The sequence below is a fragment of the Monopterus albus genome, unplaced genomic scaffold, assembly GCF_001952655.1.
Source record: "Monopterus albus unplaced genomic scaffold, M_albus_1.0 scaffold205.1, whole genome shotgun sequence".
In the NCBI taxonomy this organism is placed as follows: domain Eukaryota; kingdom Metazoa; phylum Chordata; class Actinopteri; order Synbranchiformes; family Synbranchidae; genus Monopterus; species Monopterus albus.
Window position 1 is genome coordinate 754,661 of NW_018128085.1, and position 19,911 is coordinate 774,571.

At 38.7% G+C, this 19,911-nt stretch overlaps 1 protein-coding gene across 3 annotated transcripts in view; it reads right to left on the reverse strand.

Moving 5' to 3' along the window:
- Positions 1-19,911, reverse strand: part of sgcz (sarcoglycan zeta) — a 363,877-nt gene that overhangs the window by 39,564 nt on the left and 304,402 nt on the right. For all 3 annotated transcript variants that reach the window (XM_020618429.1, XM_020618430.1, XM_020618431.1), the window contains 2 exons: positions 13,726-13,848; positions 10,593-10,665 (listed from right to left, as the gene is read on the reverse strand). In XM_020618429.1, the coding sequence (XP_020474085.1) occupies positions 10,593-10,665; positions 13,726-13,848 (196 nt within the window). The remainder of the gene's footprint in view (positions 1-10,592; positions 10,666-13,725; positions 13,849-19,911) is intronic.

The window sequence follows — 19,911 nt, forward strand, 5'->3', positions numbered from 1 at the left end:
GAACAGAATTGACGAGTTTTAACATAAATATAAAGGTATGTGTCAATCAAGATATATGCAAGAACAGGCCTAATGATTAACCAGATGGAACATTGTGGGTGTGGTGTATGAATGTTAACACTTTGTAATAATTCTTTAGTATATTACTTGTGTGGTGTAGAAGATAATTATTTAAGAATGTAATTATGTAAGAATGTTAACACTACAACTGTCTTTACATGCTTGAAAGAATAAATCAAATCAAATAAAAAAAAATCACTAAAACAGGCTGAGAGTAGAGGAAACAAAAGCAGAACCCAGGTCAAGGCGTAAACATTGCATTATAGGTCATAAGAAATGGGTCAGTGGAAAGGGCCCATATTAGCCTCCAGCATACTGTTGGCAAGTAACGTCATTATCAAATGAAAGACAAATATATACATATTCCTGAAAATTGCCCATGCCCTTGTCTATGTGAGAATTGGTACAACATTTTAGAATTTTCTGAGCCAGATCCATAAAAAAAGAAGCCATGTAATTTTAATATGTATCAATGATATGCACTTTATTACTGGTATATTATTGGTATTGCTAAAACATAATTATGGTAATAACAACCGATTACTGAATTGCTAAAATCTCTAGCATCAAACCAGCCACTGTAATTCTTGTATAAAATTCTATTCAAACATAGCAGGTAATTAGAGTAAATAAAAAAAGACAAATACTTCAGATGTAATGTTCCCTTCCTTAAGATTTCCCCTTTCTCTGCCATCTCTACAGTTATATTAATCTACTGTGAAATAAATCATGTAGAGACAGTATATGCACTGCACCTTGTGTACCAATTACTACCCCTTGTGTGGAAACTGGTGTGTGTGTGTGTGTGTGTGTGTGTGTGTGTGTGTGTGTGTGTGCTCGTTTTGCATAAAAAACAGTTATACGTGGCCCCATAGCTCAAGAACCTACAGGCCCAACTCACTTTTTAAACTTTTACCCTCCATGATTCTACCCTTTAAAAAAAAAATCCTTTCCCATGCTCCTGAGTCTGAAAGGGCTCAGGGTTCCTCGGCAGTACTCTAACTTTCTCAGATGGAAGGACAGACTGATGGATACATGGAAACAGAGCGAGGGATAGGGGTTAGGGGCACAGAGCACAAATCCTTCTCCAATGCCCTCCCGACATTAGGGCTGACACTCCATAGAGAGCATTCTCATGACCCTAGGACTTGGAGAGAGAAGAAGGCACAGAAGGAGGGATCAGAAGATGTAAGAGTGGATGGAAAAGGGGAGATATTGACGGTTCATTACTGTATCTCTCTGCTGTGGAGAGCCTTGAAGTAACCCACTGTCCCGCAGTACAAGGGTGGTGATTTTGCTGTATGAGCCTTTTTTTATCAGGTAATATTTGATTGATTGAACCATAAAGTTAACACCTAGTTGGAGTATCCTATTCCATACAGTTTCCTTATTCAGCCTGCTACTTTGTTCAGTTCTAGATTTTGTTTGTTATTTTTGTACTACTCTTATCTCAGTCTGCAAGTTTGACCCCCAAAGTCCATTTCAGTGATTAATGTAATTGTGCTATGCTGTGCCCGGGCATGGTTCACCATACTGTGCTATGGCCCACCTGGAGAGGTGGACTCAGGCATGGATCAGCTGGGCTTGGGCACAGTACGAACAGTGTGATAGCCGTGCTTGAGCCCATCTCGGAACTAAAATTGTTATGTGTTAGGCGAGAACCCTTCTTTTCAGTTGCATATGGTTTTTTTCAGGGTGAGCACAGAACAGCAGGGGAGTGGAGAGAGGGGACAATCATGCTTGAGCACAGTAAAAGGCAACCGTGCCTAATGTAAGTATGCCCTTATATTTGTGTCTTTCTGTTGTTTTATTTTCTTATATTTTAAGTCAATAAGTTGTATAATTCTTTGTGCTTTCACTTATTTACAGTTAATTCTCCCCAAAAGATCATCTCTGGATAAGATAGCCTTCTTGGCCACCAAGAGGAATTTTGTGTAGGTGTTATTATGCCAGACCCCTAAGGCCATATGAGTGGACAAATGGTTCTGATCAATATTCCTCAAATCCATAATTGAGCAAAGTTTAAACAATTAGCATTAGCAGCTAATGTAGACAGAACTAAAATAGGATTTACATTAAAAGTGTGTAGATTACAGCATCATCAAGGCTGTCGGACTAGCCAGCCATCAATTTAGCTTCCTGTCAGTTTTTATTGAGTGATTTCATAACTCATGTCAATCATTTATCCACAAACACCATTTGCATATTTTAAACACTAACATGCCGTCCTTGTTTAACACATCTTCCCTGGAGTTCTCTCTCTCTCAGTAGATCTTACAAGTGACCCCACCCTTACAAAACAACAGCAAAAGACAAAGTCTGACACCATCATCTCTGTAAAAATAGCCACATCCATGTGGAACACTGCAATCCAAAGCACTGGAAATGAAATAGTCAAGTGAATGAAAAGGGAGATGTGGAAAAATGATGAAAAAAAAAAAACGAAATAATGTGACTCATCAAAGAAAAAAATCACCACTGTTTGATTGTTTAAATAATGTCAGTCAGTCAATCAATTGATGTAAAAGGGAACTGTGGCAGAAAAAAACCAAGGCATTAGGGGGAGAGAGAAAAAACAAATTGTCACAGAAGCACTCAAGAAAACAAAACTCAGAGATGACAAGCAACACGTCTGAAGGTTTGTTTATGGCTTGATTTGTCTGTGACTTGGTTAAAATGCACCAGTTATTAAATATATATATGGTTTTCGACTTGATGTCACTTAGGGAGTGTTGTTTTGATTAAGGCTGTGTTCAGACTGACACTAGCATTGCACAGAAAGGAGTAGGGTCCTCCTTCATTTCCAATATACCACCTTGTTCGAACACCAAGAATTTTTCAATCATGTCTCAAATGAACAAACACTAGTATGCTGTGTTTTTATGACTGAAAAAATTCCTGGTTTGAATTTTGCCCCTTCACCACATCTAAGATATATGTAAATGTGTAGTGATGTAAAAGATTTTGTTGTAATTACTTTGTTCATTTCACATTACAAATAGCTGTTATTTAATTTTGAATCAAGTCATTGCTTAATGCAACATTTGCAGTGCAAAAAAGTGTTCAAACCATAAAGTTATGACCTTTAAGATACCAAAAAAATAAAAACCTCAAATAATTAAAAATCTTAAATCAGGGTCAACTTACTGACTGAATTTAGTGGGCATAAAAAAGCAGAAACCAGCAGCAGTTATTTTGAATCCAATGACCATTTTCAACACTATAGGTCTAAGTTAACAGGCTTTCCTCAGGCAAAACATACATACTGTTGGCATTAAGGCAGTCATTTACACTTTTATATGTCCTGTAGATCTTGTCAACTGTGAATGTCAAAACATTTCTCGCCTACCAGAGGCTGAATTCACACTCTTTTAAAGCGCTGCCTCAGCCACATGTCGGGCTGATAATCAAAAGCAGTTTTGTTAACACAGTGACTCGCAGATGCTATATGTAAACGGTACGAGCCACAACTCTAAAACATTTAGACTCCCACAACACAGCCAATGTGATCCCATTAGAAAAACATCCACTACCAACCTTTCTACAACTATTTCCTCCATTTTCAGTCTGTTTGTTGTTGCTGGCTGCCTACATTGTGTCAATCCCGGCTTCTTTTTTTCATGTTATTTAGTCAGTAACTGTCATGAATGCTGCTCTAAGATGTTATGCCGTGCTGCTCAAAATATGCCAGGCACAGCATGTTTTCCAAAGCAACTGCTTTCTGTCTGCCTCCCTATAAACTTTAAAGTGAAAAATCTGTTTGAAAAAAAAAGTGTGAATGCAGTTTACAGTGGTGATTGCAACAGATGCTTTGAACATGCATGGCACAATGTTCCTGGAGTGTTCACTGTAAAGTGCCCTGTTGAACATTTTGTTTCTGTGCTACTAGCATAATCCAGGTTTAACACTGTGCTGTGCATTCATGTCAAATCTGTTATACATGGTAAAGCTCCTTAAATATTTTTAAATATGTTAGGTAGCCAATAACACATATTTTTTCATAAGAATTTTTTTACTTATACTTAATTACATAAAGTGTCTATCATCTATCTTTCTTTGTTTCCCTCTTCTCCTCTTGCCCTCTGTCAGTGGTAAGCTGTAAGATAGATCATTAGCTTTAAATGGACTCAAGTCCACTCATTACATGTCCCATTTACCTTCACTGCAAAAAGCTCTTTTCATAACAAGAAAGGTATTTGAAGCCGGTGTGTGACATTGTTCTTTTTAATTGATGAATGCTTTGCAGGCCGTGATCTTTTCAGCTCATTCAGATAACTACCATCAGAATTTTAACAAGAACCAAGAGAACTGAGCACATCAGTCCTGTTCTTAAACCTTTACTGCTACCAGTTACCAACAAAATACAATTCAAAATGCTACTCAGTGATTTATCAGCCAAAATAGATTTCTAATCTCCTTGAAGATTACAAACCCAGCAGGGCTGTAAGATCTTTAGGAAGCAGTTAGCTGGTTGAACTAGTTCAAGTTCATTTCTTCCATTTTTGTTTTATTGTTATGAGCAGTAGAAAACATTTTTAGTAGAACCTTCTCCTACCTGTCCATCCCGAGCCCCCAGTCATTGCCACTTCTGTATTTGTACATTTATGAGTTCAGTGGTGGGAGATAATGTACATTTACTTACTATACAGTAATGTTAAGTACAATTTTGAGGTAAATATACTTTAGTACTTGAGTATTTATGTTTTCTGCTATGTCACACTTGAACTTGACTACATTTCAGAGGCAAACATATTTGTACTTCATTCACTACATTTATTTGTTAACTATGCCTAGTAGTTACTTTTCTGAACAGATGTATAATGCAAAATATATAATGTTATACATGCTGAATGATGAGATGTCTCTTTAAGAGTCACCTGAGTGCAATGGGTATCATAACTGAAAAATGTTTTGGCTGCAAATATGACTGCTGTACGTTTATAATGGTCCTACATCCTCAAATACAGGGGCTATAGCGCCAGCTATGCGCACCCTTCTGAGTTAGTAGAGCTAGAACTTGATCTTTGTTGCAAGTCTGTAGCATTAGTTGTTTCACAAGCCTGAATTCCATCTAAATGTGAGGCAAATCTTTCGAAAGTTAACAAAAAAAGCAAATTTGTGTGTTTCCATCAAGTGGATGAACTGGTTAAACTATGCTAGTTTTGTCAGAAGATGGTGGTATAGGCTACGTACTATATCATGGCTTCAAAAGTAGAAGTCGAGGTTACAAACTGGAAACAAAATAGAGAAACTGGCAAACAGAGAAATGGAAAGCGGTCTGGCCGAATTGTTTTCAGCTGCTCAAATTCGTACTGGTCCTTTTTCTTATAAAGCTAGTATCAGCCATGTTTATAGCTATCCAGAGATGAAATCAGAGAAATGCTGAAATCGTGATGCTTGCAGCTGTCACGTGAGTTCATTGTTCGCTATGTCAGAAATTATTCAGCAAATGTGTTTCCATCTCCCATTTTGTGCATGAAACAAAAACCACCTCAAGCAAGTGAACAAACCTTTTGACAATTAGAGGATTTTTATTTTTGAATTTTGGTGTTTACATCACCTTTTTCTGGTGCAGTACTTCAAAAAGTGCTTAAAAACAGTGTGATGGAAACCTAGCTAGTGTAGCGAGTTTTCCTTGAGCCCTATAAATGTACACATTCTGGATCACCATGTCCAGAGTATTACTTGGATCTTACAGAGCAATATTTGTCCAAGCATTGTACGCATTACACCCAAAACTACTGAAATTTTCCCACACTCACAATGGATGAGAATCCTTAAAAATGTCCTGGATTCGGATGATGAACCCGAATCAGCACCAAACCTAATGGATTGTTACATAGGCCATATGCTACCACTCAGAAAAAATCATACAAATCCATTCATTACTTTTTGAATTATGCTGGGAACAAACCAACCAACCAACAAATGCTGGCAAAAACAATGACTAAGCTTCACCCTGATAAAGAAGCGTGTAATCACCTTTATATCAGTACTATTTTTCTGTTCTTTTTATTAACCCTGCAGTAGGTGATGCAGTGGAGAGTTCAGTGCCTTGTGTGTGAGAGAGTGTAGGTTTCTCAGGTCACTTCCTGCTTCTGATGCATTCACATAGTTGCAGTCACAGTGTGTGGGCTGATAAGTTGTTTCACTTCACACATGCCATGTCTGAGTTTTTATTGTGTGCTTTATTTCATTAATTCTGTGTGCATTTCAAAGTCTGAGTGTCTTTGTTTTGTGTTTTGAACAATGTGTTTCTATTTATATCATTATACTCTGTGTTGTTGCATGAGTTAATAGATACTGCGTGTTTTTGATGGATTTTCCAGCCCCGATTGTGACAAGGTCAGTTCAGACAAAACTGATGTATTGTTTTTCAACAGCAATAATTTCTTTTCTGTAACTCCAGAGGGGTGTTAATGACATAAATGGAAAAAATAAAACAGCTCACATGTTAGAAAATTTATAACATCACTGGAGTGCTTCCTTCACCTTAGGCCTTCACCACAGTTTTCATTGACTGGCTTATCAGCACTGACCTGTCCACTGACCCAGTGTTCTTGCTCCTCCTTCTCCTCTCTGTATCTTTCCATCACCACCAAATCCCACACCACCCTCTATTACTTATTGGTTTCCTTCCACTAATAGTTCTAGTTCACCCACTCCCCAAAATACCTCCTCCCTCTCCTCTCCATTAATTTCTCTGCTTGTGTGGGGGTCCTATTTTCTCTACAACCCATTTTCCTTTGCTGCTAACCATTCTTCTGTCTCTGTGTGTGTCAAGTAATTAGAATTTCTTTTTATTTCTTAATCTGTTTTATGTATGACACTTTTTCATTTTTTTACTGCTTGGAATTATACAGTGAGAAAAGAAATAAAATACCAGGAAAAGAAACAGAATGAAGACATTTGACAAAAGTCCCATGCTGGAGTCACACCCAGGATTTGTCTTATTTTTCATGCCCTTGTTAAACTCTTCACTTAGTCCCTTGCATATGAAACATGCAGAATGAGATTTATGGCTTGGTGAATATATGTACAGTATACTAAAAGAATGGAACAAATGAAAATAAACCATCTTCATTGAGGCAGTGCAAAAAAGACACACTTGAGTGAGCTAACAACTTGACCAGGAATTCCTAAAAAATGTCAATGTGATAAAATGAGAGTAATAGTAACTTCCACAGGGACTCTATTAAGTCATCTGTAAAGGTGATGACAAAGCCAGTGATGGTGCTACTGCTCCAAATGTGATGCAAACTGATCAGTGATTGAATAAAGAAATGAAATCCCAAAAAGAGTACCCAGCAATGTGTATGGTCTCACATTTTTTCACATTTAAACCTTCATAATGTCTGGCATGTCATCTTATTAGCCTCCCCAGTCTTGCCAAATTCACTGCTTCTTTTTAATACCGGCCACTGAAAAACACTAATCAAGCAACTCATTTTGTCAGTCAGTGCCTTAGTGTTTTTTGTTCTGTATTTGAAAATCCTTTATATTTTTCAACAGTTCCCTTTTCCAAAGATAGGAACTGTTGCCATTTTGGAAACTGTGAAGGTATTCATACTTTTTCAGTATCCTGGTATCTGCTGCTTCTACGACTCAGTCTCCCCGCAGGAGCCAGTTCGATTTAGTCTACTGTTCTATGTATAATCTAACTTATACCAAACTCTTTGCCACTGTCACCCTCCTCTGCCCTCTGTCTTCTTCTTTTCTCTTTTGATTATCCGCTTCATCACCTCTTCCCCAGCTCTGCTTCCTCCTCTATCTGTTCTGTTTAGTGTCTAATCTGTCTTTTTTCTTTCCTCTCTATTTCCCTTGTACTGAGCATTCCTTCGTACCTTATCAATTCTTTCACTTCCCCTCTGTCTCTTTCTCTTCCTCCATATTTTTCTCATAGTCCCCCTCTGTTTGTGTTTTCCTTTCTGGCCAAAAGCCACTTCAGCTAAATCCTATCTGACAATACCCAAATGAAGCTCAGACATTAATAATGAAGGAACTTTGAATGCCCCTTGAAAAACATCCAAAAAGCATGTCAGGAAAGACTATGAGGAGATGCACACAAAAAATACACACATTTAGCTGGTGTGATTCATCTTAATGAAGTGGCAGGGGACAGCGGTCTGACTTGTTGTTATTGGACACAATAACAGATAGATAAATCCATCAGACTGAGCTAAAGAAGCCTGAGTTATGTAAAGGTTAATAAGGATTCATTTGTGGTCACAAGTACCCAGTTTCACACTGTTTTTCTATTACTGCATTTGTAAAAATAAAAGATAACCATGACCTTACACCAGTTATCATTATCTTAAAAAGACCCTGCCCAGCATAACTCAAAAAGTAATGAGCAGACTGTAATGACATTTTTTGGAGTGGTAGGGTATGGCCCACAGAACAATTTGTTAGATTTTGGTGCTGACCTGTATCATAATTTAGATACAAGAATAGTTTAAAAAAATAATCACCATTGTGAATGCTGGAAAGGCTGCTGACTGTATGCAAGCCCCTTGTGGCTGCACTTCTGAGCATCCGAATACTCGTTTATCGAATCAAAATTTTTGCTCATCTTGCAAAACACTCACAGACCGGGTTACTCGCAATCCAAGGTTCCACTGTACTCGATGTAGCAACAGCCAGCCAAATCAGAATAATCTTGGCAACCTGTGATGGCAGACAATTTCAGCCAACCTCAAAACTGTAAACATTTTCATCTGTAGGACTGGTATACCATTTTATTACATCTTGACATTTTTTTCCGGGGACAAAGTAACCACTTAGATTGAGAATACCCAGGTAATGCCAACTTTGTTCTGATATTTTTGGAGATGTGAGTGTTCGTTATCTGACCAACCAGCTCTAGTACCAGGCAGCTATATCTCGTACAGAGCACAGTAGTCTGTCAGTGTTCCAGCTGCACATTATAGCTGTGTTTCCACTGTTGGAACCTAATGAGATGTACACCCAGTACTTCCCTTAACCGTCACCCAGCATAAGCTCACAGGCTGACATGAACTGTCCTACTTTGCTTTTCCACTGTACTTTTTCTGTCTCTGTTTAGAAGAGAGAGGGACTCTGCCCCTCTCACACACATACACATAGACAGGGAGAGTAGAGGATGTGAAGGATCACTCTATAGTGCAAGAATAGGGTGGCTGTGGCTTACGAGGTAGGGCAGTCGTCTTCTAACCAGCAAGTTGGTGGTTCGACTCCCGGTCTCCCCGCATGCCTAAGTGTCCCTGAGCAAGACACTGAACCCCAAATTGCTCCCGGTGGTTCGACTGGCGCCAGTGTGCGGCAGCCTCTCGTCATCGGTGTGTGAATGTGTGTGTGAATGGGTGAATGGTGTATAATCTCCTGTAAAGCGCTTTGGCCAGTGTAACACACTGTGAGAAAGCGCTATATAAAATACAGTCCATTTACCAAGAATCAGCCAGTAAGGGAGACTGTATGAGCAGTTCATCAACCAGCTATTGAACAGGCAGAACACAATCTTGCAAAAATGTAATGTCTTCACCACTTTGCCCACAGTCCACTCACTGAAGTCCCTGTTTTACCCCTAAATCAATGAATGTCTATCATTTCTATTGTTTTTCTTGAGTACTTGCTCGAGGGGGATTTGCTGTGTTTTCCCTATAATACTGTAAAATCTAGACCTTACTATGTGAAGTGCCCTGAGATGACTGTTGTTGTGAATTGGTGCTAGACAAAATTTAATTAAATTGAGCTGAATTGATTTGAATAAAGCTATCAGCATCCTTCCAAATGCTGGTAGTAGGTTTTCATGGTCAAACTATCATATATGATGGTCAAACTATTCCGGGAATATTGCTTTGTATGGCATTATGGGGGAACTGAGTGCTTTTTGATGGAGGTTGCACTCTCAAATGAAACTAAGCTTGCACCCTTCACTACATGTGTTTAAGTGCATGTATCACTGAAACACTCCACTTGCTAACAGTTTGACCCTTGAACACTGCAGCCCAGAGGGTTTCTGTTCCCTCTGTCAGACTGCCAATCACCAGCACACCTCCTTCTGCACTGAGCTGATTAAAGTCATAAGCACACTGAATCACAGGAATGGCTAGTCAGCTAACACAGCTTAGGTTTTCACATAAAAAACACATTTTCCCCTAAATTGTTATTTGTGGTGTTACTGTCTTATTCACAAGAACATAGACCCTTTAAATATTTCTACAAGTAGAATATTAACAAGGTGAACTTGTAACATGAACAAATGTACCAGACACACATACATCTTTGTTTTTGTCTGTACATATACTTACATTCATTTCCAGGAGACTTACCCTAACCTTAACCAGAACTGCTACTTGCCTAACCCTAAACATAACCAAAACCAGCACTTGCTCTAACTTTACACAAAGCAACTTTTGAAAAATTCAGTGAACTATGTCGTGGAGACCGGAGGTTGGTGACACTGATCCCCATGAAGCTAGTGTGCTCCTGGTTTTCCATCCCTACTTATATAGAAAAACAAGGCAACACAGAAAATGATTTATAGTACTTACTTTAAGTCCTGAAAGGGTTCTGCCCTTACATGTGATGTCTCTACAGAGTGGCTGAACACCACGCCTTCATTCCCTGGAGAAGGGAAAAGTGGATTAAAGGAAGAAATCACATATGTCAAAATACTGCATCATACCTCTGTTCTTGCAGCTGTGGCAGACACATAAAATAATACAGTTCTCGGATCTTTCATTTCAGTAACAATATATAACATCACTTGTACCATATAGTATCAATGTCATGAGTAGTATGAAAATGTGTAGGATGGGAAAGCAGGTAGTGTAAATGTTTGCCTTCAACATTGGATACAAGGATTTATGTCCTGTCTCATACTAGAAATCAGCATTGACTTGAATATTTAATCAAAGGCATAAGGTGGCATTAAATTCCCTCCTAAAACAATTTTCTCAATGCAAAATAGTTGCTTGCATGTGAACATAGTTGGTGATAGAAAAGGTTTGCTCTGATATAATGCAGTGTTTAACCCCCCATGTCCAGCAGGCACCTCTGTTTTAGCCTACAGCCCTGAACAGATGCTTGGGGGAAGTGCAAATCAGGGCTCCTGCTGAGATTGTAGAAAGCATCTCAGAAGCCCGGTGCTACTACATATTTAATAGTGCACTGGGCAACTATGACGACTGACAGGCCCACAGATAACAACAAGGCTGTTTGAAACAGAAGCAACACATACCAGTTTAATTCAAGGAGATTCAAGAGGGTTATGGGGAAAGGATAAGTACACATCTCAAAAAAGTTGCAGGTGGACCTCCAAAGTAGCTAAAGTTGGAGGGTACTGTTTTGTTTTTTTAGCTGAAACCCTGTTCTCTGAGGCCCCCTGAACACTGCATAAATGGGTATGTCTATCAGCTGTCAGTGGATGGAGAAAGTGCTCCTAGCCCTGTCAACAATAGAAATTGCAGCTGAAAGTCCCTCTTAGTGTTAGTACTCTATACAATGTTTCCCACCTAACCACCCTGTTCGTTCCAGCTTCGGACTGTTTTGGTTTCACTGTTATATTTAAAACTGTTTGAAGACTCCGCTGTGAACATGATACAATATGTTTCTGCGCTTGTCTTAGTCTGTTGCATCTGTCTTGACACACAGTAACTGCAAATATTTTCAAAGCAGAGCCTATGGATTTGAACCAACACAATTTACACTGGGTTTACATGGAACATTATGCTTGGAAATGAAACGTAAGCCCACTCGGACCAAATTTGACTAACTGTCTTGCATGCAAGTAACATTCCACAATTTCTATGTAGTATTTGCTGCATATCTCTCATTACACCAGTGGACAGCAATGTGAAGAAGGTTATGTTAAACTTTACAAATGATCTATATACAAATCTAAAAGAAAAGTAACAAACTTCCACTGGACCTCAGTGCATGAACTGAATAGATCTGTTCATATTTGCATTGTTTCCACTGTTACAATAAATGACAGCAACAGTCACTGCTAGCCCTCCATCCCTTAACCTCTCCCTTTTCTCTCCTCCTCACTCCTTCAGAGTTTCTCAAATGGACAACTCTCCCCAGTTATCCAGGCCAGTGTGTATGTGTGTCTCTATGTGCCGTGTTGTATTTGTGTAGCTCAGCTTAAAAGCTGAATGTGCTTGTGTACCGTAAATGCATTTTGTGCAGTCCTCAAAAACAAAATAACAGAACTACTGACATGAAAAGAAACAGTTATAAACACACACACTTTGACTTGCTTTTATCACCCTTGTTTCATGAGAGAGAACACGAGTAAATGAGAAAGTGACATATATTGTAATGTGCTTAAGGGCAATTTGTTTTTATCTCACCTTCTAGTTTTTCTTTTAATTCCAATTAATTTTTTTCTTTTGCAAATATACTCACCTGGCTTTACATAGAGTCCCCTTCCATCTGTTTCTTTTTTCTACTGTATTTCTCTTTCCTGGCCTCTTTAAACTGTAGCTTCAGCAAAAACTCCTTCGCTTGCTGACCCCATTCCTATTTGGCTACACTCATCAAGGGCACTTTGTTTAACAGCTCACCGTGTGTATAGATTCTAAGCTTTGTGTTGTGACCTCAAGTAACCTTGTTACTGAACAGAAATTATACATCAGCCATAGAAATTTCCTTTTAGTTCTCCATGAATGCAGAAAATGAGCGTGGGGCCTTGTCAAAACTGTAGCCTCCTGATCAGCAATTTGTAGCCTATTTGGAATTACTATATTATTATTAGAATAATTAATACTATATAATTACTATAATACTTTACTATACTTTACTAATACTCATAGCTTTACCTTGATAAACTGTTTTGGTGATTTAAATGACTGGACATTTGATCTTATGATCATGTCATTATAATTAACCTATGTGGATGCAAAACTACTTTAAGACTACGTTCACACTGCAGGTCTTAATGCTCAGATCGGATTTTTTGCCGAAATCCGATGTTTTTGCGCTGTTGTTCACACTGTCATTTAAATGCGACTGCTATCTGTCTCATGTGTGAACGGTATACAGCCCTGAGGTGACCCGCATATGCAGAAGAGGACGTGACGTCAGACGCAGCGTACTGTGTTTGTGAAAATAAAAATGGATGCAGCTCATGATAGCATGTGCGTAGCGATGTACCAGTTAATGTGCAATCGAAATAAAGAAATAATAATAAGAAAAATATCAAGAAGAAAGAGAAGAGAGCACAAATATTGCTTATGGCCTCGCCTCCTCCAGCGCAGAATTGTGACGTCTGTCGCATTTCAATGACATAAAAATCGCATGAAATGCGACATGGCTGTTCAGACTGAAGTCGCATTGCAAAACATCAGATATCTATCCAATTTAGGACCACATATGAAAGTGGCCTGGGCCTGATTTGAAAAAATCAGATTTGTGCTGTTCACACTGTCATAAGGAAATCGGATATGGCTCACATTTGGGCAAAAAGATCGAATTTGGGCCACTTCAGCCTGCAGTGTGAACGTAGTCTTAGATTCATCATTTATGGTAATAGAAAATTGCTTGAATTCATAACAAATAACATTAACCCAAAAAGAAGATGAATAAGAAAACGATAAAGAAGAAAACATGTATAAAACAATATCAAAATTATGTTATTTGGTATACAGTATGTTTTGTACTCTTTGTGCATCCCCTTACCTGTAACTCTGAGTTTCTCAGTACCGATGCTGATCTCCTCTTCATCTGCTGAGAACAGAACTCTCTCTCCATCTGCACTCATTACCTCAAACCTCTGACATTGAGCCTCCACCATTTCTGAACCTGAGAAAGCGAGAGAAAGAGGAGGCCTGGGGTTAAAACTGAGAACAGAAGAACATTCACAGCACATAAAATGTAACATCTGGTAGATCCCCCCCCCCCCAAAAAAGCTCTTTAAAAACACCTTCGTGTGAAGGTTTAGCTTGAACAACCACAGAGAGATTTAAACTCTTAGTTGCAGCAACTGTGAGATTCTCCTTTCTTTGATACCAGAGCAGTATCAGTGGAGATACTGATTTGCCTGAGCATTGTTTGACATAGCCCAAAAGGAACATCCATCCATTATGTATACCTGTTAGATGCTTGGGGGTGAGGGGTTGGAGTCAATCCCAGCTGACACTGGGTGGGAGGCGGGGTACACTGTGGACAGGTCACCAGTCTATCACAGGGCTGACACATAGAGACAGACAACCACACACACTCACACTCACTCCTAGGAACAATTTAGAGTTGCCCGTCAACCTAAGCTGCATGTCTGTGGACTATTGGAGGAAGATGGCGTATCTGGAGAGAACCCACGCACAGGGCGTACATGCAAGCATTGGGCTGGCAGGGGCTCAAACCCAGAGCCTTCTTGCTGTGAAGTGACAGCGCTAATCACCGGGTCACCATGCTGCCCTCAGTGGCCTGTTTGTGGTCCAATTAAGTCTGGATAATCCACCCAACAACCAATAATTGCTTCAATAATTCTCATTGGAACCACTTTTTACTGAAGAAATGCTCAGTAGGAGTACTGTTGACAGCAATTTCCCAAGATTAGAGACATTTTTGTTAAAATTTCAGTTACACACTTTAAAACAACTTTAACCAGTTGGTTATGTAAAATCACTTTATATCAGTAACTGATACTAGGAAAATCTCAGACTTGAAATCATAAGAAGATGTTGCAATTTATTATTCCATATCTTAATATCTCGAAGAAAAATGGTTTGCAGGTAGATGGTGTGCATATACACACTTTTTCACTTTAAAGATGCAAGCTGCGACCTGAAGAGGCAGTGCTCGAAGTGGGCTGCAATGCACCAGTACTCAGTACCAGCATTTCTACATTTTACTCTATGGCATACTGGGGCTTTTACTTGTGTACTGCTGTGTCTCACAACCTGCCGGTAGTCTTTTCTGCCCTCTCCATGGGCTCATTTCAGATGAACAGCATCTCATCTGGAAAGTGGACGAGCTCAGATGGTGGCAGTAACAGAAAGCTACAGTCGAGATGGACAGTTTAGGAGCTTTCCACCAGCCTTTACAGCAGCGCTCGAATTACAGGGGAGTCAGGACAGTTTAGGTCCCCCAGAAGCAATAAAATTTCAAGTTTAGGCATTCCCAAATAATTAATAATCATAATAAATTCTAATCATAAAACAAACTACCTACAAATTAAAACTTTAAAAAATTTGACACACCCCATCTCTTTTCTGTCCCACACTTCTTCAGGACATTGGAGTTGTGGTTTTAAGGTCTTTGCAGTACCTGCAGTTTTCAGAGAGAGTATAAAAGTAGTCCATTTTACTTCAGTGAGCTGCCAATAACCACACACCCACACACTTTGAGCACTGCACAGAGGTAAAACGTTCCAAACAAAAGTAACCAATCAGACAGGATTAGCTTGTGCTTGGGGGGTTTCACAGTCCCTGTTAAACTGGAGAATCATCACTTTCACCTTAAATTACAGTTCCTTTTATGATTCTTCTCTTCAGGACAAAAATACCCTTTACAAGGTTTGACAAAGCAAATTTAGAATATGTTAAAGGTAAGATTTTTACTTCATATTAAAATCCTTATTCTGAAAGGCTATTAATGAAATTACATTTTGGCTGTCAAAAGAAGTTCTCTTTTAACAGTAATAACCATATTTCCATCCTATTTACAGATGGAGAAGAATGTGAAGATTACACATTCAAAGACGTACATTTCACACTAATTGAAAGTAAAGCAGACAGAGGGTGAAAACATGGGGGATTATTCTGAATCAAAGGAAAGAATCAAATTAATGTGCTTTCAAAATCTCATCCTTTCTCAATAAAGCAACCTCAATTATTTTTGATTTAGCCCAAGTTGAAGATAAGTCACTTCACTCAGGATGCTCAGGATGACGTCCTTACTGTGCCCAAAATATTACGAGTCAATTTCCCCAAGAACATGTGTTGAATTTATTTATATGATAGTCCCTATCCAGAAGGAAAGGCAATGCTTTGATAGCCTGCAGGTTCCTCTGTATTAGGGCCACCAACTGGCCCTGGTTATCACCTAAAAGGAAGTCGCTCATTTCAGCATAAGCTATCATTTCTTGCCAGCTGCTGCAACAAACAAACCACTGACATTGTTCAAATAGTTAGAAAAATCTCATTAAATGTGCTGCTGCTGGTGGCCTTTCAAGAAAAAGAGTTAGCAGGGAAGGCTGACAAGTTGATAGATCTACTGACAAAGTTCATCCATGTTCCCTTTATTTTGTAAATTGGACTGTGATGTACACCTGAGCCTATTAAGACAATCACTCTCTACCCCACCCACTTCATTCACTGTCTCAGCTCCAAAGCTATTACAAGTGTCAATTAGAAACCCAGAGTTCCTTGTCAGTCATAATCAAACTTTATTAGCAGACATCAATCTGGGATTAAGCTTGTTTTCGCACCTGTCTCTCTCTCACTGTTTTTATCCCCTCTCTATCCCCGTAAGCCTCTCAGTCCTCCACTGACTGTTTGAAAAAGCAATTGAGGTTTGTGTTGCACAAAGATGTATTACAAATTATACAAAAACTTAATAGACTGAGGAGAAGCTGGGTGGGGTAGGGGGGTTATAGATTGAAGAGATGGAAACGACAGAACGGAAAATGAGGGTTTAATCTTGAGGAGAAGATTGTTAGATAGGTGGTGTGTTGCACTAGTTACTTTCTCAGACACCTAGCTAGATCTCATTCATAGTGCAGCTCTCCAGCACACTGTAGGTGCAGGTCCGAATATTTCCAGCGATTTATGTTTTATTCAAAGACATTTCTCTCCTTGTTTTCTCAGTAAGGGTAAAGATTCTGAAACAGTTGCAGATGAGTAGCTTCAACCATAGTAAAAACAGAAGAAAAGGGGGGAAAGTGCTAGTATCTGGCCTTTAGCTGTCGTGCGATGTGTGAATACACAAGAACTGTGCCTGTGGCTTTAATGCTAAATTGAAATGGATGCATATGTGTGCGCTTAGCACTACCAGCGACAACATGAGGCAGAGCGGCCAAAAGTTACTCATTTCAAATGACTGCTTAGAGAAGGGAACTGACAGAGAGCTGAGTGATGATGGCTGGCAGAAACATCTAAGCTAAGCAGCTTTACTTTATGCAAATGGACAGTGAGGTGGCATCGTAATGGAAAATTAAATGGTACATGCAAAGTTTTTGAAATTATGTTTTCCGTGGCTGTTAACATTGACACTGTTAAGTGAAAAAAATACAACATAAAAAGCGTGGAATATCGAGACTCTCTGGAGCAAACATAATAAAGTTTATATAATTTGAAATGACAGCTTCACTGAGTTATATGCCTCAAGTTATTGTATAGTTTTTACACGTCCAGTGGTCAAAATGTGAGTGGTTTGTGAAGTAAGAACTACAATATATAATCTTTTTTGGTTCATCTGGCATCTGCAGGTAGCTAGCGTTCATTCTGTGCAAACTAAGTGCTTTTGGTCAATTAATTTGCTCATGCAAATGTCTCTCCCACTGATAACACCAAAGTAATGCTGCTGTCACCACTAACAACAGGATTGCTCGTTAAGCAGACATGTTAATTGATGCACTGATTTAAATAATCACTTCCTGACAGGATCTCCTCTGTTGTAACAAGTGCCTTCATCAGCAGGATCCTTGAGAAATAATAAAGCTTTTAAAATATCTCACTGATGAAGAGAGGTGCTAGAGAAAGAAAAACAGAAGCATAACAGTATAGTATGTGTGACTGAGGTCCTGAGTCAGATCTGAACTTTTTTACCATGTCAAACATGTGACATGAACTTGAGTCGGCTGAGCCATGAGGGTGTAGACATCACTGGCATTTTAATGTTTTAACTATAGTGCTAGAGGAGTGTGTTGGGTTTATTACCACCTTAAAACACAAGCACTGCAGTTAATTTGCTCAACTCACTTTTGCCCATTCATTTCAACCTTCTGTCACGGGTTCACTTCTAGTTGTCACGGTTCCCATCAGGAATTACAGCTCCATACACGCTAAATAATAGTGTCTGCAAAGTCTGTATGGTACTGTGGAACAAGTAGTCAAATTTCTCCTTGTGTGGTCCTATTTGAAGTCAATGAAACAAGTGATTTTCTACAGCCTGCATTGATGTGAAAGGGCTATAAGAAAGAAAATCCTGCCATTATGTATCTACACTATCATACCTTATCACAGCGTTTAAACTACTGTGTATAAAGGCCAGATCTTCTTTGAGCAGTTTTGATAAACTACCCTGTGCCCATGTTCACTTGGTCCGAATCATTCAGCTTAGGGTACCTGCCACACCTGCTGATATGTGCCTTAAAGGATGAGAACTGGGAAGAATGGTGCAAAGGAAAGTCCCACAGTGCAGCTGTACAACAACCATTCTAAGCCAGTTATGTTTCTGAAGCAGAAAGACTTGAAGTAAACTATATATATTTATGTTCATCTTTTGCTGACCATTGTGACCATCTTCTTGAAAAATGTATATAGCGTGGTTTACTGTTAATTTTACTGAATAACAGAAGTGCCAGGAAAAGATATTTGTATCCTAATAATACTAATAAAGCATTAAAATGTTATTTTGTTCTGACCTGTTTGTCCCAGAAGAGAACATAAGTACAGTGCAACATGACCTGTTGCCAGTCATCATTAGATTTTCCACCATGGGTCCTAATGATGTGCTGATGATGCTGGATGCAGTCAGTCTGTATGACTTCATGTCTACTCCAATTGGTTTGTTTGTAAAAAAAAAAAATGTTACTGTGAACATGAACTGGACTAGAACCAAAACGGGGCAATGTATATATTTTTTTCCTTGGTCTGAATTAAATGAACCAAACTACAGATGTGTGAAAGTACCTCACAAAGAGCTAAAGACAGCTGAATAATAGGGATTTATCAGGTTTACAGAAACTCAACTCAAATGAATGCTAATGTCATTAAATACAGTATCTATTGTGTAAACAGAAAACTGTTTATCATGTAATGTTATATGTCAGTTCTAATTCACATCTCCAACTCAGTGTTGCACACCAGATGCTGTTCCATATTTACCTTTTTTAGCCTGCACTTTAATGATCTCTATGAGAAGGTTTTCTCTTGTTTTTGCAACTCAAGTCTCAAGAAGGTTAAAAATAAGAGAACAAATGTATTAAACTTTTTATACCCATCAGTGGAATTCTGAGTTCTCAAATCTGTATTATCCAGGAGATTAAAATAGTGGCTGTGTAAATTTTTTACTACTGCACATTAAAGCACAAAGGCCATAATAAAATTATAGTGGTTTTACTGATTTTTAATTTAAGGCTTTAAATTTGAGCTTCTACCAGTGGAGGTGTATGATGCAAGAAGACAGTGGAAAGAGATTTGGGACATTAAACAATGCAAGCATGGTTGATTTTCCCAAACAGGTCAAAAGAATTTTTAATGAAAACCAGCTTCGACGGACTGCGATTATGAAATGAGAACACATAGGAGTGGGTGAAACAGTATATGACATTGATGTAAATAATTGTTTTCTACAGTACATGTGTGTCTGGCTTTGGAAATAATTTCTGCATCTTTTGAATATTTGGTTTTGTGAAAGCTAATATATTCTGCAACCAAGAAACACAGTCACTCTTTGCCCTGTAGCCAAATAAAAAAGTCAACCATATTTTGTATCTTTTAAACCATTTTATAGCTGTCCTTAGATGAAAATTTTGGCTATATGCTAAATACAGCATCAAGATAAAAGATGCAGTTATATAACTCGGACTTTAGAGTCCTGGTGTTAGATGTGGATTTTATGGCTGCCTTTTCACATTCCTCTGGCTGCTTTTTAATGCTCGGCTGGGTCCCGCCATTGGAGTACAGCATGTCATCTCCA